At 37.4% G+C, this 26,835-nt stretch overlaps 1 protein-coding gene across 7 annotated transcripts in view; it reads left to right on the top strand.

The window, feature by feature from the left end:
• lama2 (laminin, alpha 2) overlaps window positions 1-26,835 on the top strand; it is a 166,797-nt gene that overhangs the window by 92,778 nt on the left and 47,184 nt on the right. For 3 of the 7 annotated variants that reach the window (XM_015057116.1, XM_015057127.1, XM_015057105.1), the window contains exons 21-36: window positions 3,516-3,727; window positions 10,214-10,320; window positions 11,380-11,655; window positions 12,148-12,328; window positions 13,668-13,804; window positions 15,222-15,353; window positions 15,751-15,855; window positions 17,361-17,504; window positions 19,242-19,418; window positions 20,261-20,446; window positions 20,619-20,737; window positions 20,962-21,079; window positions 22,045-22,197; window positions 25,345-25,469; window positions 25,641-25,727; window positions 26,065-26,258. In XM_015057116.1, coding sequence (XP_014912602.1) covers window positions 3,516-3,727; window positions 10,214-10,320; window positions 11,380-11,655; window positions 12,148-12,328; window positions 13,668-13,804; window positions 15,222-15,353; window positions 15,751-15,855; window positions 17,361-17,504; window positions 19,242-19,418; window positions 20,261-20,446; window positions 20,619-20,737; window positions 20,962-21,079; window positions 22,045-22,197; window positions 25,345-25,469; window positions 25,641-25,727; window positions 26,065-26,258 — 2,453 coding nt within the window. The remainder of the gene's footprint in view (window positions 1-3,515; window positions 3,728-10,213; window positions 10,321-11,379; window positions 11,656-12,147; window positions 12,329-13,667; window positions 13,805-15,221; window positions 15,354-15,750; window positions 15,856-17,360; window positions 17,505-19,241; window positions 19,419-20,260; window positions 20,447-20,618; window positions 20,738-20,961; window positions 21,080-22,044; window positions 22,198-25,344; window positions 25,470-25,640; window positions 25,728-26,064; window positions 26,259-26,835) is intronic. The other 4 variants (XM_015057151.1, XM_015057145.1, XM_015057136.1 and 1 more) reach the window with 3 other exon arrangements.

Genomic DNA, 26,835 nt, shown 5'->3' with positions numbered 1-26,835 from the left:
ATGCTGCAGTGGCCCTCGGTGAAATTGAGTTTGACACCCCTGCACTAAACAGTCGACTTCCAACTATAAACAAACAAGATGTCCTACTTTATCCTAAAGTGTTGGTGGTTCCTGCCTGGGTTATTCCTAAAGATCTGACCAAAATAATTTCATCTGTTAATGACAGTTTGGCTCCGATAGTTCAAGTTTTAGAAACAATATAGTTGCAATAAGCATAAAGTGCAATTCCAGTACTTGAGCGAAGAAGCTGATTACTAAAATTAGGGCCCAGAGTTTTGCCTGTTGCCAAAGAAAGGGATTTCCAGTTCCAACAATAGCCCTTTGCAAACCTCTTTATATGACAGCCATGCGAGTGCGCAGGGAAACTGATGACTGATACACAGCAGAGATATTTGTTTTTGACGAATTTCGATGATTAAACTTACATGAATTTGTTGCAGGCATTTTTCAAAGTAAAACATCCCTAAAATGGTCAAAAATATTCCACTTAGCATTTTGTTAAATGTTAAATGACCCATTTAAAATTGTTAATTTTTCTAGTTTCGTGTTTGTACTGCCCTTTTTATTTTTTATTTGCCACTCTGATGGACACAAACAGGCGTTTAATTTCCTCTGTACCTTCACTACACATTGCAGCTAGACATGGATACCCTCTTAATCAACGTATTGATATAATTCAATTGAAGAGAACAGAGCAAAATGTGGGAATTCATATCACAAAAAAGACTCCAAACAAACACATGCACTTCACCTCATGGTCCGTCCTCGTCGAAAAATTTGATTGATTCCAGTCGAGTTTGCCACTTGATTGGGAAGATGTACTTCTGACACGGCACACACTAAACACTCGCATGTAGACACACTCTGGCAACATGCGTACACACACACACACACACACACACACACAAACTAATAAACCAGTTCTATTGAGTACCAAGGAGGGTCAGTGGTAATAACGGTTTGCTCCTCTTGACTCTTTCTCTCTCTCTGTTCTTTCTTTTCCCTCTTCTCTGAATTCAATTCTCTTTTCAATGTGAAGACCTTTCCTCCCCTCTCCTTCTCACTTGCCTTTCTCTCACTCTCACTTTGCTGCCTTTCTCTATCCTTCTTCCTCTTCTTTCATCTTTATTCCCCTTTTCAACATGTAGAGCTTTATTTCAGCGAAGGCTCTTTATTTGGTTTTAGTGGCTCTTGTCCCTGCGGTGCACTCTAAGGTTAATACGTTTTCCCACATCTGAAGATCCTCTGATTATTATTCATATGAAGAACCTGGAAAAGCAAAACATAAAATCTTGTTCTGGTTTGACAATAAACACCTTTTCTTTTTTCTTTAGATCAAAAGTCCTAACATTTTACTTGTGATATTTTTGTTTTTATTTTCTTTCTTTGACAGATGATGCCAAAAAGATTTATTTTACAAAAACAACTTTACAGAATTAGATTCAAATTTCACACTTGAGTGTCTTTGGTGTCTTTCTTGTTCTGGATGTGTCTCTGCTCTAACAAAGTAGATTCAAATGGCTGAATTAGCTCCTCTGCAGTTCATTATATTCTAGTACTTTGGACACCACCAAAGTAGAATGCTGTTTCTGTTTAGAAACAAAATTAAGCGACATGCATATTATTTTATTTAGAGTATTTTTGAGCATTTTTGTTCTTTAGTGAGAATTGCAGAGGTATCAACTTTGACAGAAGGAAAATCTCTCTTCACAAATGACCACACACTAGAAAATGTGAAATGTCTTAATACAAATCTTGAAACAAATCAAGACAAGATCCATAGTTGGTTTTATCTTTTGCTGTAAGTAAATTTACTGTTGTGTCAAATAGTTTTTTCCAGGTGACATTCCTTGTGTCAAAAATTTTCTGACCTTGCAAGTATATCATAGATTTGCACATGATGGAGTCATCTGGAAGTTGCATTGCACTGAGATGAACAGAGGGAAAGAAAGGATGAGGGCAAACCAAATACCTCTCAGTATTATGAACTCATATTGTTTTCTGGGTTTTTGTCATTGCATTTCTAACCAGTTTAAGAGCCATAAAGGACTCAAAATCACATAGTAAGGATGAAAAACATGGATAACATGGCAATAACCTATGAATCCACGGAGTACAGGAGTTAGGAGAAGAAAAAAAAACAGACATCCTTGATTTCCAAACCACTCTCAAACTGGTTCCCTTATGTAAAACACCAGACACTCAACTCTGAGCTTTCCGTTATCTCCGTAGAGAAACTCAACCTTTCGTTTGGTCTTGAGACAAAGACAAAAAATTGAGCCAAATAACCAGAGCTTGGATTTTTGTCAAACCACAACAATGGCCACATTACTAGATATGAAGTCCTTTCAACCTCCACTCTCCACTCACTCCTGAACAAAAAACAACAAGACAAAAGCCGACTCTGAGCTCGGAGGGAGGATTTCACTTTTTTTCTGGTTGGGAACAACAGCTTCAGATCTCAAGGAGCACATTCTCCTCCCAGCTTCAAATCACTCATTTATAGTGTGGAATGAGTCAGAAAATCAGACGCCATTTAATGCCACTGATAAAAAAACAAGCACTGCAATGAGGCTTTTTACTGTGGTCAAGCTGAACTTCAGAGGTGCTGTTGCTTGGTTCCTTTCTAATGATAGTTGAATAAGAAGTCTTTTTTTTTTTTTTTTTTTTGAGACATGGATGTTCGTCACACTGACACAGCAACCCAAAGTAAACAATAATTTTGATGCTGTATACTAACTTTTCAAGCTGAAATCTAAAAGTAATTTTATGTTGTTAGATTCATAAGAGTGGCAGTCAATTTCATTGCAGACTTGAAAGCTTAGGAAAACTATATTTTCAAATGTAATTGCTACATAAAAGTGGAGAAAACTTGTGCTTTCAGGGAATATAGCAGCGCTGGTCCTTTCAATGGAAAAAGAAAAAAGAAAATAACAGGAAACTACCTGATTGCCACAACTTAGAAGCAACAAGTCGAACCGACGATTAGGTCTTGAGATATTTTAAATTGCTCTCACTTATTACATCACATCACTTCTCTCCTGTTGCTTACAGAAAAGGAAACATACTTTTTTTTTCAATGTAAATTTTAAAGATGTTCTACACTTTATTATTGGACAAGCTATGTTTTTGCTGTGTGTGGCATCCAAAACAACAAGAACAATAGAAACCATCATTTGAACTGTACTTGAAAATTTATAATTTTCAATTTATCCTTTCATAGCAACGAAAATGCTTCACTAGCTGACAACCGATGCAAAGCAGGCATATTAGGCATTTATGTTTGAGGTCATCCTATAAATATTTGAAATTCTACATGCTACAAATCCAAATTTCTACTTTAGTAAAACAGAGGCAAAGCAGTAAAGACGGCATTTATTAGCTTGTTCGCCACTCTAATTGCAGCATCACTCACTTTATCTAACCAAAAGTAGCCAAACCCATTCTGCCATTGAAGTTTATTGATGTTTTATAGCTGATTGTACTGAACCTCATTCATTCTTTATGCCACCTAGCTGTTCCAATGGGTACTACGGCCAGCCTACTGTACCTGGAGGATCCTGCCAACCCTGCTCTTGCAATGGCAATCTGGACCTCTCCATACCCAATAGCTGCGATGCGATCACAGGCCAGTGTTTGAGGTGTCGTCAAGGTTACGATGGTGTGACTTGTGACAGCTGCGCTGAAGGCTACTATGGGGATGCCATGACATTAAAAAACTGCCAACGTAAGTATTCTTAGACCTAACAAATTGCATTGCGGGAATTGCATTTTAAATATATCGTTTGGGTACTATTCTCATCATATTTTGATTTATTTGGGCCAAGAACACAAAAAAATGTTAGAAACCTGATCATAGTGTTAGTGTAGCCCTGTGAAGGCTTTTAACTCAACTTTCCAATGTGGGAAATATTTTACAAAATCTACAGTGGAAGAGGTTTTGGTTGTAGTAATAACAAATTTCTTCAGTCTAAACATGGACTGAATCTCATTACAGGCATCTGTTAATGTAGGACATCACTGACAATTGGCCTATTAATATTGCACAATGAAATGTTCTGCCTGTATTTTCCCCAGTGGCATTGATTGTTGGACATGGGAAACAAGAAGGCATAGCATGGTTTTATGCAAAAGTGTGGTTACTTATAGAATTATCTCTTGTTACTATTTATTCTATGTAAACATTCTGCACATATGCACTGCTGCTAGGGAATATATGCAATTGCTACTCAAAAGTTGCAGGAATGACCCCACTAACAGGCTTAATCTCACACTACTCTATGCAGACACTCTGTCTGAGCTGATGATTAACAAGTCGCAGCAAGGTCAATGCTTTGGGGCTGCATCAATTGGAAGGAGTCCAAGTTACTTACTGATTAATCCATATAATATTTATTTGACCACTTGGAGTAAGTCACTGTATTTTGAATTTTCAAATGTTCAGGGAAAAAAATCGAATTCAAAAGGTAATTAAACAGGAGTGCATCACAAGTGACACTCACACTTCAGTCAAATGCGCTGTATTTCCACACGTTGTCCATAAGACACGTTTCTCGACAAGCTAAAGAAACGGCATGGTCGAAATAAAAATGACTGGAACAACTTGGAAGAAAGTCAAAAATACATTTGAAGCTGAACATTTTTATCAAAACAGGCAGAGGTTGCTCACATTACCCATCAGTTGTCTCATAATTGGAGAATATATTCTCCTTCACAGTGGGAATGTCCTGTTCTTACTGAATAATTAAAACAGTAAAATAGGGGTTTTTATGTGCATATTAAGTATTTATTATAAAATTCAAATCAGAAGTTAATTGGATTTGTATCACAGTTCTCTGCAAAAAAAGTATTTTTTTTGCTTCTTTTTAGTTCTGTCAAATGAAAAAGTGACTGCACAGTAATCACTAATTCTAATTCTCAGAGATCAAACCCCAGCACATTGACACTAAATGAGTGAATGTTAGCATTCTGACTGAGCAGTTTGTCTTGATACTGTAAACCAGTTTTAAGATGCTTTTTAAAAAACCTCTAATCAGAAAGACACTTGCATGTTGTTAGAGACAGAAAATATAATTAGCATCAGATATTCTTCCTTTTTGTGTTTTTGCAAAGCGTGCCAGCAGTGTAGCTTTTGTATCTCAGCAGGGGTGTTGCACTGAAGAGCACTTTGTCCTTAAGAAACTTAGCTCAAATTATTTAAATGATACCTTTAATAGTCTCACTAAAACATCGAGTCGATGGTACACCATCTGGAGTGTGGTTGTGAGTGTGTGTCAAGTAGCAGCTGTGCCAGTAGGAGGTGTGATGTCGGAGCGGCCCGCCGACTGCCAGCTGTGCTTAAAAGTGAGAATAAGAAACTATACCTGGGAGAAAAAAGATAAAAAGGGAGGAGGGGGACAGCAAGGCAGAGAGAGGAGGCAGAAAATACAAATGTTCAGATGGCACTTCTTCACAAAGCTCTTCATTAAAGCTCGCTTTGTTGACAAAACCAGAAGCACGGGTAGCAAGACAGAAAGCTTACACCGAGAAACAGACAGACAGACAGAGTGATAAACAGACAGAAAAGTATGTCAGGGCTGCACAAAAGCAGCCAGACAGCCTGACAAAGGGTATTAATGTGCATTTGATAGTTCATTGTTCTGTAGTTGTTTCCCCTCTCCACCCACCTAAATGGATATTGATTAATCAGCCTGATCTATTGCTCTCCTGCAGTACTGATCAGCTGCTTGCGTCTTTGAGACGGAGGGTTATTGATCCTGTACGAATGACAGAAGACCACCAAGAATTATTAAAAGACAACAGCTCTCTCTCAGCCTGCTTCTCTCTACCCATCACTCCGAGTCTTAATGAATTTTATTGAGTGAAGCAGAAGAGTTCAGGCTGAGTCCATTTGTGTGCTATTAGAATGAGAAAATCCTTTTCATGCTTTTCATTCTTTGTACATCAGAGCTGTCGCCGTTGTCCATTTTTGCTTACTCCAAACTGGGCGGATAATGGTTCAGTTTAAATCCCTTTGAAAAAGTAAAAGAAAAATGTTTGATATTTTGGAGTAAATCTGACTGCCAAGCAATTTGTCTGGTGAGTAAATTCAAAGAAATGAAGATCTTCAAGTATTTTTCACACAAGAAAAAAAAAAAATCATTTGAAAATTGTGGTGGATTGCTGTTATGTTCCCTATTCACTAGAAGTAAGTGGATCTGTTGTAACTCAATAATGCACACTAAAAGTTTTGGAAATGGTTTCAGCATTTAAGCTGAAAAAATAGGAAAGCTATTTTTTGTTTCTTAGTTTCTGACTGTCAAATGAAGACTTTGACATTCAGATAGAAAAATATTACGCTCAATAATAAAAATGCCAACCTGTACTCAGATACAGGTTGTGTTCACCAGTCAAAATATAATGTAGACAGACAGCAATTCACATGCAAATGTCAAATATTTTAGATACAGAAATACAGCATTTGTAACCATGTTAGTATGGAACACATGCATAATCCTGTACAGAATATTGTTAAATTACACATGCCCTTCACAAAGTTATTAATCAGATAATTTACAAGGTAAAAAAATTAAAACTATACTACTATGCCAAGTTGAAGACTATAAAAAGGGAATTTTTAAATAAGTGCAAAGGAAAGGGATCTAGGCTGTAAATATGAAGAAGGTAGTTCCAGTAGACTAATTGTGCCTGTATGGTTTTATATTTAGAGGTGATTTAAATAACATGAATATTTAGTACATTATTTTAAATGTTCATGCAGGAATGCTTTAGACACTTGGAAAAATACCTTAATCTTTTCATGCATAATGGTCACTACAGTGGACAGCTATCTAAAAGCCATTTTCTTGTGCTTCTTGTGGATTTTAATGTTATAAATGCACACAGACCACTGAAGTGGACACTAATGCATCATAAAATACACTATCAACTACTGGCCATCAGCTGCAAATGCAAGAAATTATTTTTGTTAACTCCAATATGGCCGACAAACGATATTGTGATATTAGATAACCCCTAAAGAACAATATTACTGATATATTTTTCAAAGAACAACTTTGTACTTGGAGAAAATTACAATTGATCACCTAAAAACAAAATATCTTTTATTTTTTATTTTTTTACAAAAAAATTTTCCTTCCTTTTTTCTGCCTTAAGAAAATAAAAAAAATGAAAAAAATCCTGACACAAAGGATCATAATTCATGTATGAAAGGGTTGAAATAATAAAACATGACTTATCTAAAACTCGGTTTGTTTGAGATCACATTTTTGTTAATTAATTCAACACTGCATGTAAAAAAACCCCAATGAAAATAATACCATAATATAAAAAAAATATGAAAAAGTACATTTGAATAAGAATATCTTCAGTCCAGTTGACAGTGTAGCATACACAAATGATCAGCATTATTCCAATATATCTACATGTCAAAAATTCCACCACAGTTTGCACACACCATGCATCCTGCATATCTTCACCACATATACAGAACTAATGCAACTCTCAAACATTTTGCTGCTATGTTCCAATATTAATATTACTTAATCTCAAACTACCTTATAGTAATTAAGATTCTCTGTCATGGCATGCCAGATGCTTAAAGCTGAAAGTGAAATTTACAGTTTGTGCTCTCTGATTAATTCGACTAATAATTATAAGACCACATGAAGGGACAAGCGGAGTCGGGAAGCAAATATTTACATCAAGACAAGATCCCATCAGAAGTTATGTACCTTGTCATGATGCAGCAGAACGTTGTCAGTTCCACATCCTTGATCCAGTACCCATCATTCACACTCATCAAAAACTCACTTTAAAGATGCAGTATGGCAGGACTAGTTGTTCCACAAAATCTCCTTCATCTCCTCACATTGAGACCACCTCAACAAATTTTTCAAAGCCCCAGAATTCACGGAAAATAGTGTGAATGCAGCGTAAGAGTGGAGAAGAGGCCTGATTGTGTCCAGACTGAAAGTGGTTTTGTAGGTCATGGAGAGAGAAGTAAAGCCCTTTCTCCACGGGCTTGACCGGTTTTAACAAAGTCTGTTCTGGTCAGATTTGTCTGACCAGAACAGATGTGGGCCAGCAATGAATTTCTGTAAGACAAAACTAAATTTCTGGGTTTTATTTGAGTCAGCCAAGGTGGCACCCAGGTGAAAGTAGAGATTTAACATCATTTGGTGGTTTAACCTTAACTACTTGACATTTCTGACTGTTTGTCTTTAAGAAAAAATAAAACACTGAGTTTGAGTCCATCAAAACCACAACCTCATAGTCCTCCACTGCTGAGTGTCGCTGTAAATGACTTGCCCATATTCACACGGACAATAGTGAGGAACACACTGCTAATGGAAACACACACGACTTGGCTAGAGCCAAACCAGACATTAACCACTACAGGTGAGACATTACAATGGAGAAGGAACTTTAGTTTTTATCTTGTGTCAAGGGAGAACTAAAGACCTGGTAAAGAGTGACAGCACTAAACATAACATTCAGTCGATTGCAGCCATTAGAGGACTCTCATGTCTCTGGAACAGTGCTGCATGAAATTCACTTCCATTGTCGCCCATTTAATTTGTAATTTTACAAGTTTTAGAGTACCAAGACACATTCCCACACAGTCTTCCTCGTAAAGTCTAATTATCATACTCTGCATGACTTCTTGTTTTTTCAAACTTTGAGCTTAAATCCCAGCTGATGAAAAATCACACCTACATACGCCAATCAACCCCTCAGATACACAATTAAAAGCTCCAACATCACAGCTCCCATCTGCTGCAAAAGCCATTAAAAGCATAGATGAGTACACACACACAGGCACACACAAAAGAACACTATGTATACACTTTGTAATAAAATTCGTGCCACACACCATATCACACAGCAAGGACACACATGGGTACTAGTCTGTTGTGCCTCCTGCTGTTGCTTCATCTTAAATGAAGAGCAGGCAGAAGGACGAATGTGATTGTGTGTTTGGAAAGAAAAGCGTTAGCTCGCCACAGATGTCTGCACAAATACATACCGATGCCCAGAAACACAAATACAGTCTTCCCAAGGACACGCATGCCCTCCCACGCATGTGTACCTATTCATCATTGATGAAAAGGTATACATGTGTGCACATAAACACAAACATATGCAGCAGAAAGTGCAGGTAGATGCTGGTCTATGTGTCTTACACTCCCCAGCGCCACCTTTTAAGCACCATCTGGACTCTATTGTGAGTCGCTATATTGTAAGCCTTGTTGTGGGATAAAATGTGACTTTCTCTTGTGTTATACATTTATTTTCAGTGTTTGCTCTCAAGATTTTTTTCAGCTTGGAAAACATTTTGTCCTGTTATTTAGTAATAAACCATCTGGCAGGTTAACAAAGATAGGTGCTTGTTGTGCATCTGCCTTACATTCTACATCTTAACAAATAAGTCTTACTTTCTTAGCCTTCTTCTGCATAACCTTGCATGACTCTTTTGTTGATTAAGCCTATTTGGTTTCAAGTCAATGTTACTTTTAATTCTTCACCCAAGAAGTGATAATAAAATACAGGGGGACAGCAAAGGAACAGAAAAATATTGTCTGCATGTGTATTAGTAAATGCATGTAATATTTAGGCTATTTACTTCCAAAATGGTCAAAAATGTTTTGGTAAAAACAGCTTTTAAGAGATTTTGGAATTAGAACTAAAGATTCATGGATTCTGTAGACAATTGATTGTATTGAGGCAAATGTTAACATCAATATTTTTCTCATTGCTAGAGATAAAACCAATACATACAGCATGTGCCACCTCTACTGAATCTACTCCAGTGTTACTCAAATGTTACAGCACTAATAATGTGACTAAACCTTCTGTTATACTATGCCTACACTTTGTCTGCACTGGGAAAAACCAAAGCCAAAGGCTCCCACATACTTCTTGGACGCATCCTCTGTTTTGCTTTGATGGAGACAGAGAGAGCACCATACTTTTCTGCAGACGGCCTCCTCCATGGAAAAGGCTGTTGCGATTTCCATCAGGCTCCATCAGGAGGCAAATGCCTTTCTACGGACAAAATGATGCAATTTTCAAAACGCTTCTGCGTCAGTAAGAGCCGATTTCAGCACTTCATATGAAGAATGTGGAACCCTTAATACTGTGAGAGGAATCAGCCCAGAACTTATGTTGCTGTTTAATATTCATATATATATATTTTCTCTTTCATTTGCAGCCTGTCAGTGCCACACCAATGGTTCAGTATCAGAAGTTTGCAACAAGGAGAATGGTCAGTGCCAATGCCGAGAACATGTGATTGGACGGCAGTGCGATAAGTGCATGGTAAGCTTTCGTATTTCTTATATTTACTTGACCAATGCATTGGGAAAGAGATGCACTGATCATAGTTGTGGATACAAAACAGCATTCAAAATATTTTTCTAGCATTCCTCCTTTGAACAACCATTAATTATTTAAACCAGAGGTCACAAGTCTCTGTGTGAGAGGAATTTCTGTAAAACGAGGTTTCACTATTTCAAAAGTAATAACGAGCTTGACAGTTCTGTCGCATTCTGTGTTAGCAATTTCCATAATTAGTTTGAGTAGCATTCTTAATATAGCAAAATGTGGTTGCTTACCTTAATTCCCAAGTTTTCAAAAGGCGGCCAAAAGTTTCAAGCCCAGTATGTTCCAACAGACAGACTGAAAGCTCAAGAGGATTAAAATAGATCAACTTTGCTTCTCTCCCATCAGCTGTCTTTTTATCTGCTGCCAGTCTGACTCAGACTGGACTGTTGCTTGAACAAACCAAAGAATGCATCAACATTTCACAGAAAATAATTTCTTTTTAATTGCTTTCAACATTTCTTTGGTTCATCTGGAAGCCCATCGTTCATTAGTCTTCTGTTAGTAATGGTGGTTGCACTAAAGAGAGTTGTTACCATCATCTGGTGGTGCTTAGGAATGGAGTTCACTTATCAAAAAAAAAAAAAAAAAAAAAATTGTGATAACTTGAAGTACAATCACCTTCTCACTATTTGAAACTGCAAGTAATCCTGCATAAATTTATTTTTTAGTTGTTTTTCTTTCTTTTTTTCTGCAAAGCACTAGATATTTAGTCACGGAAACAGATGTTTGTAATTGTTTTGCTGTTGTATCTACACAGTTTTACCATCACCGACTTCTTACTTTAACAGCCTCAGACACAAACCTTCGTAGATATTTCTGCTGTAGTTTTTGCTGTTTCTATGATGGGTGCTGTGGAAATTGTGCTGCTTTTACTATTTAATTCTCTTTAGGTAATCCTCACTTCACTCTCTTGATTTTACTTTGACTCCTCGCTTATTGTCGTCAATCCTTTGCCCACCTTCCATCCATCAAACTGGCTTTTGATTGGTCCAGCCTAACTGCTGGTGGGATGCTGAGCTGCAGGAGTGTATGCCCTGTCGCTGCAGTCCTTATGGCTCCATCTCTCAGCGCTGCGACACAGAGGGCCGCTGCATCTGCCGCCCCGGCTTCATGGGCCGACGCTGTGACCTTCGTCGCCTAGATTACGAGAGGCGGGAGACACGGCGCCCCGTAGAGCGTGTTCCCCTGGAAACTGTGCAGCAGAGGTGGGGGGGAACCTCCCGCACAACAGGGGGTTGTCCCAGGGGAGCGTACAGACCTCAGACAGGGGTAACACACCCTGAATGTGGATGGCAGTGGATGTGTTTGAAGCAGCATGGGTGTTTCAGTTTTTAACTTGTGTGGAAAAATGAGCTGTAGAAATATGTGGACTAATCTTGTGGTAAAAAGCATTATTTTTAATAAATGTGTGACTTGATGGTAATGAACGCTTCCTGATTTCTAGTAGCTTAAACAGCATCTTTTCGTGTGCCGTGTGGTGTTAATGTTTCTGTTCCTTGAACAATCTTAACCAGCGGTTTGCTTTGTTGTTTTAATTGCTAAAGCCACTTCGGTATGGAGATGGAAGACAAGAAAGCACATGTTAAGAGTGTAAAATTAGCATATTTTAGCTTTTTTTAACTTATTCTTTACACATGTGTTTAAAAATGTCTTCCATATCAAGTGAACTTGTTTACTTCTCTGAAAGAATTTTTCTTTGCTACGTTTTGCCTGTTTTGCTTTCAACCTCCAACCTTTTTTTTTTTTTTTTTTTTCCCCCAGCCTCAAACTCACGGCGTTACGACAGGCGGGGTGTGTATCCCGTGTCACTGCAACTCATTCGGCTCAAAGTCATTTGACTGTGACGAAACGGGTCAGTGTCGCTGTCAGCCTGGCGTCACTGGGCCTAAATGTGACCGATGCTCAAGAGGATTCTTCAACTTCCAGGAGGGTGGCTGCACACGTAAGATGAAAACTTGAGTAATCTTCCAAAAAAAAAAGAGTAAAAATATTTGTTGTTGTTGTTGTGTTTACCCACAAAAATATTACCTTCCGTGAATTGATTTTTATGATGATATTCTTTCAACATTGCTTTAAAGTTTGTAGAAGTTATCTTAAATCCAAATTTTGACTATGCAAGGCTTTCATTTATAGAAAGCCTCTACATAGCAAGACAAACTAAAATCATCCTCCCAATCTATCATCTACCTTAAAAATACTATTGTAGTGTTGGACATCTTGTCATCGTCACCCAATCATCAAACCTTAAACTTGTATTTAATGTGAAGATAAAATTCGTCCCTTGGAGTTAAAACGGCAGAGAAAATCTTGGAGTATAATTTGTAAAAATAGAATGGAGTAGAAAATGTGATTTTAATTAAAAATGTACATATGATGCATTGTTGCATCACTAATGCTGCAGTAATACAATATATGTTTCTGACCAATTTGTTCCCAAAATATTCAAGTTTGCACAGAGTATCATTTAGAAGTGAACATATCAAATGTCTGGTTCAGTTTGTTTCAGGTGATTAAACATGGCTGTCATTACAGTATGTAGCCTTAAAAAAATAAAAAAATGTGCATCAGTATTAGAAATTCCTGGTCATCGAATTTTATTGGGATTATTGAAGAAAGTCAATTCTGAGTAAAACTAATATAATTGTGTTGTTCCTTTAGCTTAATGAAAGGCAAAATTACATTTAACTTAATCCAAACATTACCAGTCTTAGGGTGAAATGAAGAGCTGCTAGAAAACGCTCAGTCTGAGCTGTCAGACTTTGTGTAAACCACTTCATGAAGGTAAACCACTGCCTTACATCAAAGATGATTGTTTTTCTGCTTTGTGTTGTTTTTAAAGCAAAACAGGAAGACTGTAAAATGAAAAAAACGCAAGTAGTCCAGAGAAATGGGCAATAATGTTAGAATAGGTGATAAATGTTATTTTTTGCAGTCCATGTATCAGTTCTTTCATCTTTGACATTTTTGCTTTTCAGTTAAGTTTTCATTCATGCAGCTTCCCAGCTTGCCAGTCATCACACCTGTTTCTTATTGTTAATTAGGACAGCTGTTTCCACTTACCCAATCAGTGGGTGAATGGCAGCTTCTCTGATCTTGAAAGATAAACTGCAATATTGTTGAATTTGATGGAAGTAATACAGTAAACTTGTTGCATGAATAAACTGGAGCCCTGATATAAAAAAAAAAGAAAAAAAAAACTTTTTGTGACTTCTCCAGAGTCCCTCACATTCGTCTTTTCAAATCCTCACTGATACGTCTGCTGTTGTCCTTCCCTCCCACAGCTTGCCAATGCAGTCATGTGGGAAACAACTGTGATGCGAATACCGGACAGTGCATCTGTCCTCCCAACACAATTGGTGAGAGGTGTGACCGTTGTGCGCCCAACCACTGGGGCCACGACATCACAACTGGATGTAAGGTGAGACAGTTTTGTTGTTTGAAAGAATAACTTTGGGGGGAGGGGAGAATGTGTTGGATGAAACTTTATAGGATATATAAAAAGTAATTGTGCAAATACAAATATCTTTATCTTACTGGTGTGTGAATCCTTTTCTAAGTGAAAATGGAACAAAAAATGCGTGAGAAACCAGCTTGTGATCAAGTATTTTAAATTAATACACCCAACTGGATCAGAGCGGACAGGAAGGGGCCTTCAGCAGATAAGGGACTCCGGCTGACTTATCTGTTCTTACACCGGGATTTACACGGAGCATGGCTCTCTGGGTGCATATTGTTCAGAACATTGTCTTAATTGATAATGAAGTGCATCAATGGAGTAACAAACCAATTATGTCATCTTATGGATTGTATGTCATGCGTCAGTGATGTATCTATTTAGGACAAGAAAACAACTATCTCATGGTAATTACTGACACACTATTCTAATCTTGTTGACGTCATTGTATTGTTTGAAACTGAATCTGACTCTTAATACATTTCCTGCCTTGGACCTGATAGGTATATCTAACAGGACCTGTCCTCGTTTTGAGCATGAATAACTTACTGTTAATGCAAATTGACGAAATCCGCCTAATTTGAATCTTTCTTAATTAAACAAATTAGAAATACAAAGTTCATAAAAATGTAATAATTATACTTCAGGCTCTTTATTTCTTGCCAGTGATATGACTATAAAAAGACTAATCTCTTTCTCTTTTTTTTTTCTTGTCCATTTACCACTTCTCTGAAAAAAACCTTTGCAAACCGCCTTTCTTTAGGTCCACAAGTTGTTTTCTTGGTACAACTTTTTGTCTAAAATTAAAGAGTAATTTTCTCTCCAAAAGATTATTACATGCCTCAAAGCAGCTAGAAAAGCAAACCTTTAATTGTAGCAAAAGACTCGTAGACATTAGAGGCCTGGTGATAAAAGCACTGTGGCCCTTAGCAGCAGATTATTTCAAAGAAATCAATCAGGGTTTTATACGAGGTTTGGAATGACTCAACAAATGACAGACCATCAAAGCAATGTCAAACAAAGAAATGCGCATCTTCGAAGCTGGAGACTGTACTGAAATTTCTACAAAACACAGAAAATCATAATGGAAAAGTAAATGTCTTAAAGTTCTACAGTTTATCTGCTTTGTGCACATCCAGGATTCTTCAATTTATAAACCGTTTCATCTTCATACAATAAGGAAATAATGTTTAAATAATCTTTCAAGTTCTATTTATAATAAATGTGTTATTATATTTTATACAAGTTTACTTATTTACCTTTTTGAGTGAATTTTTTTTACCACAAAGGTCTTGAGACTTCAATGTAGTTTCACTTATTGAGATATTTGGTCATTTTTATCGCACAAAATGTTTACATGTGTTCTTGTTTTGGAAAAAAGGAGTGTGGATGCAATGTGATCGGCTCGCTGACCCAGCAGTGCAACGCCAACACAGGCTGCTGCTTCTGTCACGATTCCTTCAGAGGAGAGAAATGCGATGAATGTAAAATCGGGTACAGAGACTTCCCTCAGGTAAGAGGTCAAACATGTTTAATGCACTGGTGCTACTGTAGAGTGCATGTTTTCAAGAAAAACATGCACTTTGATGTAGATTTTTGGAAACACAACCCTGCTGTGGAATATTTGCAGGGATTTCATACTTATTTAGCAACACATTTAAAAAAGCCGAAATTAAAATTAGAGCAGGATTAAAAAGTAGGCATCATTTCTTGTAAACCGAGTGGATAAGTCGCATCTTTGGAGCACCTCATAACTGCACAAATTAATTAAAGAGCATAAAGATAACATTTCTGTCAACATGAAGTTTAATCAGGTGAATCGGAAAGCTAACCCGGTACCTAGTTATCTCACTGCTAAGCTTGTTCCATCATCAGAGCCCCCAGATTGTTTGTATTCACATTTCCCACAGTGCATCCAGTGCGAGTGCAGCGTCGCAGGATCGGACAGCCAGACCTGTGACATGGAGAGAGGAGTGTGTGGCTGTGCAGACCGAACAGGGAAATGTAACTGCAAGGTAAAGCTCATAAATCCATGCCTGTTTTGGTCACCTCCGTTTCAGCTCATGTAATCATTCTGTTTCTTTTCTCGAATGATGTCATACTGCTGTACTCTGCCTGGCTTCAATTTACAAAAATAGAAGATGGGATATGAGAGTTTTCTCAATCATGTTTAATGGATTTTTCACTTTCATTAAAATTATTAGTGTCCCTGTAGAAGATGTTACTGTTCTTCCCATTTCCTTTGAGTGATATTTACTCTTGCTCATCTTGAAACCTTAATTCTCAGACTATATGTGGATGAAACATGCAGAGCATTTTATGAGTCATCTTTCTCACTGCGACAAGCTTCAATCTTGGATAAAATCAAGGCCTGCGTGGATTATCTAAAGATTTCTCAGACAGATGACAGTATTGATCCCAGGCATCACATTATGCCTTACAGAAACAAGCTTAGCTTTTTGTGTTTGCCTTTTTTTCTATTAATGCGCATCAAATTCATAACCTTTAATGAGATGTCAGGTAATTTGTGTTATCATCTTTCTTAAGAGACACAAGTTTGACAACTTGTCACTCATTTGTCACATGTCTTCTTGTTAATCTGTTAGTATTTTTAATCTTGGTTGGCTGTCTGAACCTCATCATGAAACCAAGCAGTGCACTTGAGTTTCATCACATATTTGAAACTGTTTTGATAATCCAAGTAAGGATTTTTTTTTCCCATTTCTTTTGCAAAAATCATAATCTACATAAACAAAATGTTATGCTAAAATATGCAGCTATCCTGCAATAGGTTGTTACTGAAACCAGTAAGAACCTGCTTACTCATCACTATTTTAAGTCAGGCCAATGACTGTTCTGTTTTAAGAGAATCAGGATAACAGGTTTTAGATACTTTTTTCACTAAATACTAGTAGTAAAATCAACACAAATTGTTTTTTTTATATATATTTTTTCAAATTACCGTATTTTTCGGAATATAAGCCGTCACTTTTTCCCCTCGCTTTGAACCAGGCGGCTTGTTGCCCGGCGCAGCTTTTCTGTGGATTTTTCTTCAACCACCAGGGGGCTCTTTAGCAGGAATGAATCATTGGAAGTCAAAATTGGAAATCAAGGAAGAAAGAGCTAATTTTCATGTGGAACAAGCACATGCTAGCAGCAGGCATGACGGATACATTCATTCAGACTCGTATGATGCAGCTTTTATGTTGAAGGCTATTGATCTGGCAGTACATAGAGCCGCGGCAAATTTTCTATGGGACTGATATCAGGGTTTTGTGGTAGCCACCTCAAAACATTGACTTTGACCTGTTTTCATTTATTCACTCTGTAACTAAAATGGTTATAGATTCTTTATATGTAAGTAATATTACATTTGATTTCAGCTGGACAGGTATTGGCAAAATCAACAGACGACTAAACTTAAAATAAAAATGTCTGTTTTTAAAGGCAAATACAAAGAAGGTGCTCAAAAGTATTTATAAAAAAAATGTAATTTGCTTCCTTTTCTCTCTTAATTCAGCAAAATGTGGAAGGGCACAACTGTGATCGCTGTAAAACAGATATGTTTGGCTTATCTGTAAAAAATCCGCTTGGCTGCAGCAAGTGCTACTGCTACGGACTGACTCACTCATGCATGGAGGCACAAGGACTTATAAGGATGTGGGTGAGTAACGGGACTTTTAAAATTAGCAAAACTAAGCAATACTTTAGACATCATTGGATAATTTTCCTTTTGAAAATTACAAAAAAATATAATAAAAATCCAGTGACATAATTACAGTTATAAGAAATGCACAGTGCTATTCTTGGGAGAAAAATATGTTAATTTTTTTTAAGAATTCAGGTCTGGAGAATGCTCAGTCTTATGTTTGTCTGTGGATACACGAGAAATCTAAGTTGTTCAGTTCTTATAATAATTTTTATCTGACAGGAAGTAAAAATGTTGGTCAAAATGTAAGTTTGTGAAATTACAGAGGAATATGACAAATTTAAATATCAGTAACATGTTTACATTTGATGAGGCTAGGCATGTTTAGAAAGAACTAGTTGCTGCTATAAACTGTCTGGTTACAATTTTGGGATGTGGAGGCTTTATTGAATCAACCAGGATTCATTTAAAGTTGACAAGAGCAGGATTCAAGGAGGGAAAACTGGTCAGAGAAATACATAAAAATGCGAAGTTTATTGGGAAGAGGGAGATTTTCTCTGAACCACTGAATCGTGAGATTACACTAAGTGAAGTGGGAAATGCAAGTGCTCACCCCACACATTCCACACAAAGGTCACATTTACACTGAAACTTGCACTACACAGGATAACATAAAGATTAATGAAAAGAAACGCATGCATATCAAAACATTTTCCACATAATCAAGAAGGAATAAAACACTGAAATCCTGATCAGCAACGCTAATTGTAAAATAGTTTGAAAAGGTTGAATTCTCCAAATATTGTTTTATTTTAAGAGTGACATTGATATATTCACCCTCTTATACTCATACCCTTTAATAAAATCTACTGAAACCAAATGTCTTCACAAGTTAAGTGAAGAAAATTTGGCAAAAATAAATTTCTCAGTTGGAGAAATGTCCTGGACTTTAATTGCAGCAAAAGGTTGTTAAACATTTTTTACAAAAAACCATTTAGAAAACCATTTATCAGTTGCCTGGATACATTTTATTTTAAATCCAATCTCATATATCTCATACAAATTCTCACTCTTACGTGATTTTTTCCCCCCCACATTGCATGATCAATTATTATGAATAATAATTCACAATGAACAAGAGGGATCTATTTTTAAATTGGTCAACTCAACCACAACCCCCAGTCAATAATAAAGTCTGTTATTCAAGCAATATTGAAATATCAACACATAAAAATTCAAAAGCGAGATTGGGAAAAAAAAGGAGGGTTGGTTGTTTATTATTTCTCCAAATGCAAATAACTCAAATGAAAGTCATATATCAAACCGCATGAGAAAAGTTGACACAATGAGTTTTAAATTATACTCAAGAGAGAAATGCTTCCTTACTCCCTTACTTTAACTACTGATGCAAATAGAACGTCACTGAGTGAAATGTGAAAAGTACATTGGTTTTTTCAGTAAACCACGGTTAATGATCATTAGTTTTAATTATAATATGTTTTAATATAAACATTTTATTACCAAGAAATAACCCAGTGGTTAAAAAGTGACTCTTTTCTTGTGAACTGACTCTAGTGTAACAAAAGATTTAGTTTTTCAAATGGAATTGTGACGATTCATTAAGTGTCATTTCACTAATGAGTTGGTACTGTGTGTGAACAAAAATCATTATTTTCACTCTACAGCTGTAAAATATCAAGACTTCAAGTCCATGGACTTAATTATGCATCTACTGGTTTTCTTGTATTCCAGTTGACACTGAGGCCAGAGCAGACAGTGCTCCCCCTGGTGGACAAATCCAACACTGTGGAGAAGAGGGCGGGAGTGAGCTTCCAGCACCCAGAGATACTGGCTCACGCAGAAGTGGTCACAACAACTCTGTCTGAACCGTACTACTGGAAACTGCCGGAGCAGTTCACAGGCTCTATGGTAAGAGCTTGTGCTTTGAAATGTACCATATGAAATATTCATTTGGTAACTCTGATGGTAATCAGACGATACAATGACGGTTAAGTACGTTGCAATCAAGATTTTCTTTTCAAAATGCCTATCTGAGTTATTTAGGATGCAGTCCAGTTCTTCGTTAAGTATATTAGTGTCATGGGAATGTTTGAACTGTTCAAGTACAGTAAAAGGAAAAAAAAAACTGCAGTAAAATAATAAGTTCAGTGATTGCATCCCACTGTCAGTTTATTAGCAACAACAGATGTTTTGTCCTAACTGGAGTTTCTGCCCAACAGCATTTAGTTCTTAAAGATTTCTCTCTTTTCACACTCTTTAAAAACTTGCATCTTGCACCTACTGGCAATGTTTTCACATAGAGTGGTGTGTGGTAGGTTAATGGTTGCGTATTTACTCGTTTTTTTTATGATTTAATGATTCAGCTGGTCACATGACGCAGACGGGGAACTGCTGATGCTAAAGCAGCTTCACTGTAGTATGTGAAAAAGATCATTTAGGGGCGTTAAAAACTAATAACGAGCATAATGAGTTTGGTCAGTTTATGAAAATAATACTCAGAAGGAAAAACAGTGTATTATTATAACTATTAAAACTTACTAACCAGTTTCAACAATAACAAGTCAGTAGAGGAGCATAAAATGTGGATCAAATTTACTCATCTCCCTCCACACATATTGTCAATGTAGAAGGAAACAGATTGTTTTGGGGGGAGGGAGGAAATGGATAACTGTTGTTAATAGGCTTAAAAGTTTGTCTCCAGCAAAGTTTTTGTGGATCTTCTGAGGGGAAACATATTTTGTCTTGTTCAGATCACAGCCTACGGAGGACAACTGAAATACGCTGTGTACTACGAGGCCAGAGACGAAACCGGCCCTTCATCGTACGAGCCTCAAGTCATTATTAAAGGTGGTCCAAACCACAACATCATAATAACACGGCACATCCCAGGACTTCAGATCGGTCAGCTCACCCGTCACGAGATCGACATGACAGAGGTACGGTATGGAGAACGAAGTGTCGTTGGAGTCTCATGTTTTTAAGAATACAAAGGCTTTCAGAAAGTGCCGTCTATTTTCACCAAACGTTGTATAATACAAACTGTACATGTTACACCTCAAGACTGCAGAGAGAAAACAATTTCTCCCCACATTTTATCTCTGTGTGAAGCATGAATGGAGGTACGCAGATGGCCGGTCTGTGAGTCGAGAGGACTTCATGGACGTTTTGTTCTATGTGGACTACATCCTGATTAAGGCTTCACATGGCAATCTGATGAGACATAGCCGGTAAAAAAAAATAAATAAATAAACACAAACGCATACCTTCATAGATGTCTATTAGGAGTTTCTCATTAACAGATGTGGAATTATAAAAATTATAGGTAACATTTTACCTTTTGTCAGATATAAAACTATAACTCTCCTGGAATTTATATGTAAGCAATTATGAAAAACAAAACTGGAAATCAGATTTCTAATGTCTAACATGTTTTGTGACTTCTTCCTTTCAGTATTTCAGAGATCAGCTTAACAGTAGCAGAGGAAGGAACGCCGGCGGAGCAAAACGAGAAAGCCCATCAGATAGAAAAATGTGACTGTCCAACCGGGTACTCTGGGCTTTCCTGTGAGGTATGCACACATGTAAAGACTCACTGCAAATAGCAAGTATTTTATGGGCCCTCTGTCATCAGTTGTTGGTCATTGTTGAAACAGTTTGAGACTTATCTAATCTAAATGGGATCTTCTTATTTTGTTGTAACTGCCAGAGTATGACGAGAAGATTTCTGTGATTGAATCAACATATTTCATTGCATTTGGTATAATTCAACCTCGACGGGTTTAATCTTTTGAGTAACTCTTTTGCTCAGGCATGCTTTCCTTCCAGCTCTTTTTAAACCACTTTCAGCAGTCTTAATATTTGATTTAATTGCGAGTCTATGGGGAGAGATTCCAATATATAGACTCTAAACATCTGCTTAACTTTGGATACATGTCCCCAAATGTTTACTAGGATTGAGTATTGATCTCAAAAACTTTTTTTTTCCCCGTTGCATTCTCCTACTTGGCGACTAAAATGCTTTGTGATCTATGTTTATGTAACTTTGAAGGTACAAATAGAAACCAACAACCAAACTGCAGCTAAAATTTAAAATGCTCAGGTCGTGCAGGCTTGCCAGACAGATGGCTGTGCTATTTGTAGCTGCCGTCGTTGCTAATAAAGTATTTTTAAACGGGCATTTAGTGCTTGCAGAGGGAACAGATGGCTCTTTAAATGGACTCCATTAATTATTGCTGAACAGGAGAGGGAGAGGAGTAGAGAGTTACCTTGCAAGTCTATGTGCGTATGAACATGCACGGATCTGTATGTCTGTGTCTTTGTCCAAAACTTACTGAGGTGTATAACTCTTAATTGTGTGTATGTGAGAGAGACAGAGAGAAAGCAGTCAACTGTTGCCTAGGGAAGTAAGCGTGTGATTATTGCCGGAGTCCCTGGACGCATCTGTTTAGTGATGTATTCTAATATCAGTCTTATTATGAAAGCTGCTTTTATGAAGTATTTCTAAATGTTTTCCTTTCGCCCCACCTCGGAGCAGGAGTGTGCTGCAGGTTTCTATCGCCTCCGCGCCGGGTCGCCGGTTTCTGTTCCAGCGTCCAGGCTGCCAACAGCTGCCGGCATGGGCAGCTGTGTCCAGTGTCAGTGCAGTGGGCATTCCTCCACTTGTGACCCTGAGACATCCATATGCCAGGTAAATGAGCATGTACATGTGTGAGCACTCTGATGCTGGAGCCCATCACAGAGCCATATGTTGAGTAGTTTTCAGAGAAACAAGCGTAATGAGAAAGTGTATTAAGGGGGATGTCAGGTACTGTAATTAGCCTGGCAATAATTAACTACCACCTGGCTAACTCATATTTTGTGCAGCTTTTTTCCCATATATATATGATTTATTTTAACATATGTTCATTGTAGTAAAAGATGGATGAGTGTGTGTAAGATCAAATTGTAGAACTGCTGATATGCTGGGATGTTCAAGCACACTGACCCCTCGGGTTTATCAGAGAACGGTCAGAAACAGATCAAATATCCAGTGATCAGAAGTTTGTTGGGTAATATTTAAGGTCAGAGGGGAATGAGGTAGAATGACCTTGAATATCAGAAACAACATATTTTGTAAACATATTTTTATACCTTCTAAACAGTATTTAACCTCCAGCCTAAGTTAGAAATTCTCCTTGTAAATCAGTTCTCTTGTATTATTCAAAACTAAAAATTGTGTTTTAGTCTGTAAAACCAGAATGCAAATATCTTCTTCACTAATGAAAAAAGTTAAATTGGTTCTACTGGTCACTTGAAAATATTCACATTTGAAGCACTTGGACTCCCTTTCATCGTTTTAATGTCTTTTTTTTTTCCTGCCTCGTCAATTGTGTTTAGTTGGCCTACTTTCCCATTCGTTTAATTTTGCTTTTGACACATTAAATGTTTCAAATATTTGTCTTTAAAGGTTCCACCTCTTACCTTTTGCGTGTTCATTCACCCTTTTTCTCTCTATCATCTACTTGTATGTCCTTTTTCCTATTCACAAACGCACTTTACCTTGTGTCTCATTCTGTCTCACTCGTGCCTAATTTCTCGACATGTAACAATTTGTTTCTCTCTTTCTGCGTCTTCCCTCCCTCCTGTTTAATTTCGGTCTCACTTTGCCTCCCAGCCATTTTTTTTCCTTGCCCATTTCTACCTCGTTTTCCATAACGGCGCCATTAGCATTTTCTAACCGAGCAGGCTAAATTGAAAACGCTAAACGAGTTTGTTTCTGTGGTAATTAGCAGTAACGAGAAATTGAGGAAGGTAATGGAAATGACTTGCCTCGTTAAGAAAAAAACTTTCTGTTGTACCAACTAAAGTTCCCATTTTAAACAAACAAGTGCAACACATTAGATGGGACCTTTGGGATATGAACAGTAGGGAGAAAGGACTTAATCTACAATAGTTTTGTTTCACCTGTGTATGTGTGGTGGGGGGTTTTGTTCGTTACATTGCTGACCATTGTTTGTTTGTTTCTATGTTTATTGTGCACATATGCTGGGAAACTATTGTACTTCTAGAGTTTTGCATAGTTCCTATAAAGGTAATGGAAGATGATATTTTGTATGCTTATAAGTGAAGTTAAAAACGAGCTGTAAAAAAAAATTCCTTTGCATATTATTTTGATGTTGTGGCTGTCTGTGCAGCAACAGGTTATGAAAATTGTTCTACTTCTGTCTGCTTTTGAAGAAGGACATTAAACACCAGTGTGTAAGATTGCACCTGTGCGGTAACAGCGACTTGATTGCTCAGCACACAGTCTTACTTTACTGCACCTCATCATGCAGAGGTGTGCCTTGGCATCATTACCATGTGGACAAATGCATCTCTTATCTGAAACCGCCCCGCCTAGATAAAAGTTGAGCTGTGAAAAAGCCAAGTAAAGCCCAGAAAATGAGCATGGTGAAGAGAAAGGGGCAATCATTTCCCTGCCGCCACCGTGGAGATACTCGGCACTTTAATGGCAGCTGGAATCACACTGGGCACTTCCCAGTTATCTTTTAGATGTGTGAATCTGTATGTAACTGCTCAGCCTGTCCTGGTTTTCTTCTCTCTCTCTCTTCATAATGAGAGAAGTCTTTGAGTAGTTTTAGAGACAGTTTGAATGGAATTGAAGGCACCTTTCTGCCACAATGTTGCTAAATATTTCAGGTCAAACCTCTACATGGCTCACTCTAAAACCAAGCACACCAGTTTGAGAAGTTTTGATGTCAAACTGACATAATAGATGTATGTTACTACTTGTTATTTCTCCTGGTTTTGCCACAGATCAGCCAGTGGAACCAGGCTAACCATCTCAAGTAGTCACCGACTACTTTTTATGTTTGTCTTGCTAGCATGAGTCTTCATTCATTTATGTCTAAGACATTCTGCAGATATTTTTCTCCCTATTGCTTGATATCGTGCAGATGCAGCAGATTTACCTCACTTGATGAGCTTTTGCAGGTTGTAATCTCAGTTTTCTGTTCTTTGAAGACAAACACTACACCCAATGAGGCCTTGTGCTTCTGAAGACTATTTGATTGAATGTTTGACATGTTGTGCATTCAGAGATAATCTTTTGCTTACTTGTGATTCTTTTTCTTCTTTTTTTTTGGCTTTCTCGCCTTGCTGAACCAGTCTTACCATTCTTCTTTGACAGAAAGGCTTTTTTTTATTCACCTCACTGACATTTATTGTATATTTTCTCTTTCTTTCATTCCCTGTAAACCTGATGTGCTGGTGAAAATCCTAGGAAATCAGCCGTTTCTGAAGTACCTCCAACATTTAGCTTTTTAAATCTGAACCATTCTGATGCTCGGTTTGAACTTCTAGTGATCTCTAATGCATCACTGGATGTCCAACACATCAAGCTCCAGCCTTGTGATTGTCTCATTTACTATTAATATCGAGCTATTGGACAGGTGTACCTAAAAAGGGGGCTGATAGTATAAGATTATCCACTCTTGTATAGTTATGTATTTTTAAAGCATTAAAAACTTTTCTCAAGACATCTGAGTGCACTTGTACCAATTTTTTTGGAGGTATCTTTTAAGCAATCTAGTAAAAACTATTTATTTCTTCTTCATGAATGCCTTGAGTTTTCTTGTGCAGGTAGAATAAACTTTTACTTTGTAACTTTTATTTTTTTTTAGTAGCTACATTCAATGCATCAACATCCTCCTTATAAAACCTGCCACACATACCAAACTCATGCTGGGTGGAAGATGGAAATTTCAGGACCTGCAAGTTTGAGAGGATTCTGATAGAGGAGGAATAAATGGAGTCTTCAAAACAAAAAACATATTTTCTGCATTTATGTTGATAGAACTGTCAAGACAACACGGAGGGTGATCACTGTGAACGCTGCGCTCCGGGTTTCTACGGTGTGGTCCGAGGTTCTCCAGATGACTGCAAACGTTGTGCCTGCCCCCTTTCCAATCCAGAGAATAAGTAATATTTTGGGTTTATTTATTTTATTTTTTTCGTCGATGCATGCTTATGATCCCATTTTTAAAGCGGAATGCATCAGTAACTCCCTTTGTGCACATGTTAATCTGTATTCTGCATTCTATTGATTCTTTATCTGTTAATTATTTTGTAACTACTTTTTTCTGAATCTAGTTTCAGCCCTACATGTGTGGCAGAAGGTTTCAGTGACCACCGCTGCACCTCCTGTGCTGAGGGATATGAGGGAAAATACTGTGAAAGGTGAGACTAGTGTAGAGAAAAGTAGTATGTATAGCTTTGCATTAAGATAAACTCATGAAATAATACTGTTGTGGAGCTCCAAAACATAACTTGAGATTGTCATTCAGTCCAGATTTGTCTGAAAGAAAGAAAGAACTTAAAAAAAATCTTAGCACAGTGCACAGCAAAGATTTTGACTTCAAATAGTAGTAGCTCCAACGTATTTAGAAAAACAGCTGCATCCCACTGCTGTGCAGGAATCTCTCAGATATATCCTGGAATTATTTGGGATGGTTGATAACATTCTCCATTGGTAGGACTTTTAGCTGACCGAAACTTGATCGTCCTTTTCCTCTAGATGTGCCACTGGTTACCACGGTAACCCAAGGATGCCAGGTGGCCGCTGTGAGGAGTGTAAGTGTTCCTCGTGGGGGTCGCTACCAGGACCATGTCACCCTGTCACGGGCCAGTGCCGTTGCAGGGTTGGGACATCCGGAATTTTGTGTGACCGGTGCATGGATCGGCATGTGTGTGGACCGTCTGGGATAATCTGTAAGACTAATATATATTAACTTGAGTTTTTTGAGTTGTTGTTTTTCCCTTGTACCACCAAAAGAACTGAACTTTTGACAGTCTGTCGTATTACAACCACAAACTTCAATGTGACTGAAATTTAACGTGTTGGATTGCAACTCTTTTAAAACAAATGCATATTAATAATGGGGAACTGCAGCACCAACAGCCAGCATGTCCCTACATAAGATTATATACTTAGCATAAATGATTTGGTTCTTTTATACGTTAGAAAAATTAATGAATGAATGCAATTAAGCTATATTTGTGAAATGAAAAACCTGTAATTAGAAGGGGTTATTTTATGGATCATAAAAATATTTTTTTAGACAACTTATCTGTAGAATGTAAGGTCATTTGTGTCTTGCTGGGCTTTTGAAGTGATATATTTTGCGCTGGTAATGTAGCGGTTTTTTTGTCCCATGACTGGTTGGTGTGAACCTGCTGACCCCATTTAAATAGCATTTTAAATTGAAGCCATTACACAGATTAGCCTCTAATTGCAGAAGTTATACATAAACCCCATTTGCATCTCAAGGTTCTACACTCCATGAAC

Source organism: Poecilia latipinna, unplaced genomic scaffold, assembly GCF_001443285.1.
Source record: "Poecilia latipinna isolate Pla-1442-1.1 unplaced genomic scaffold, P_latipinna-1.0 Scaffold61, whole genome shotgun sequence".
Lineage (NCBI taxonomy): Eukaryota > Metazoa > Chordata > Actinopteri > Cyprinodontiformes > Poeciliidae > Poecilia > Poecilia latipinna.
The sequence above is the reverse complement of the archived record's forward strand: the minus strand, read 5'-3'. Positions and strand labels throughout refer to the sequence as shown.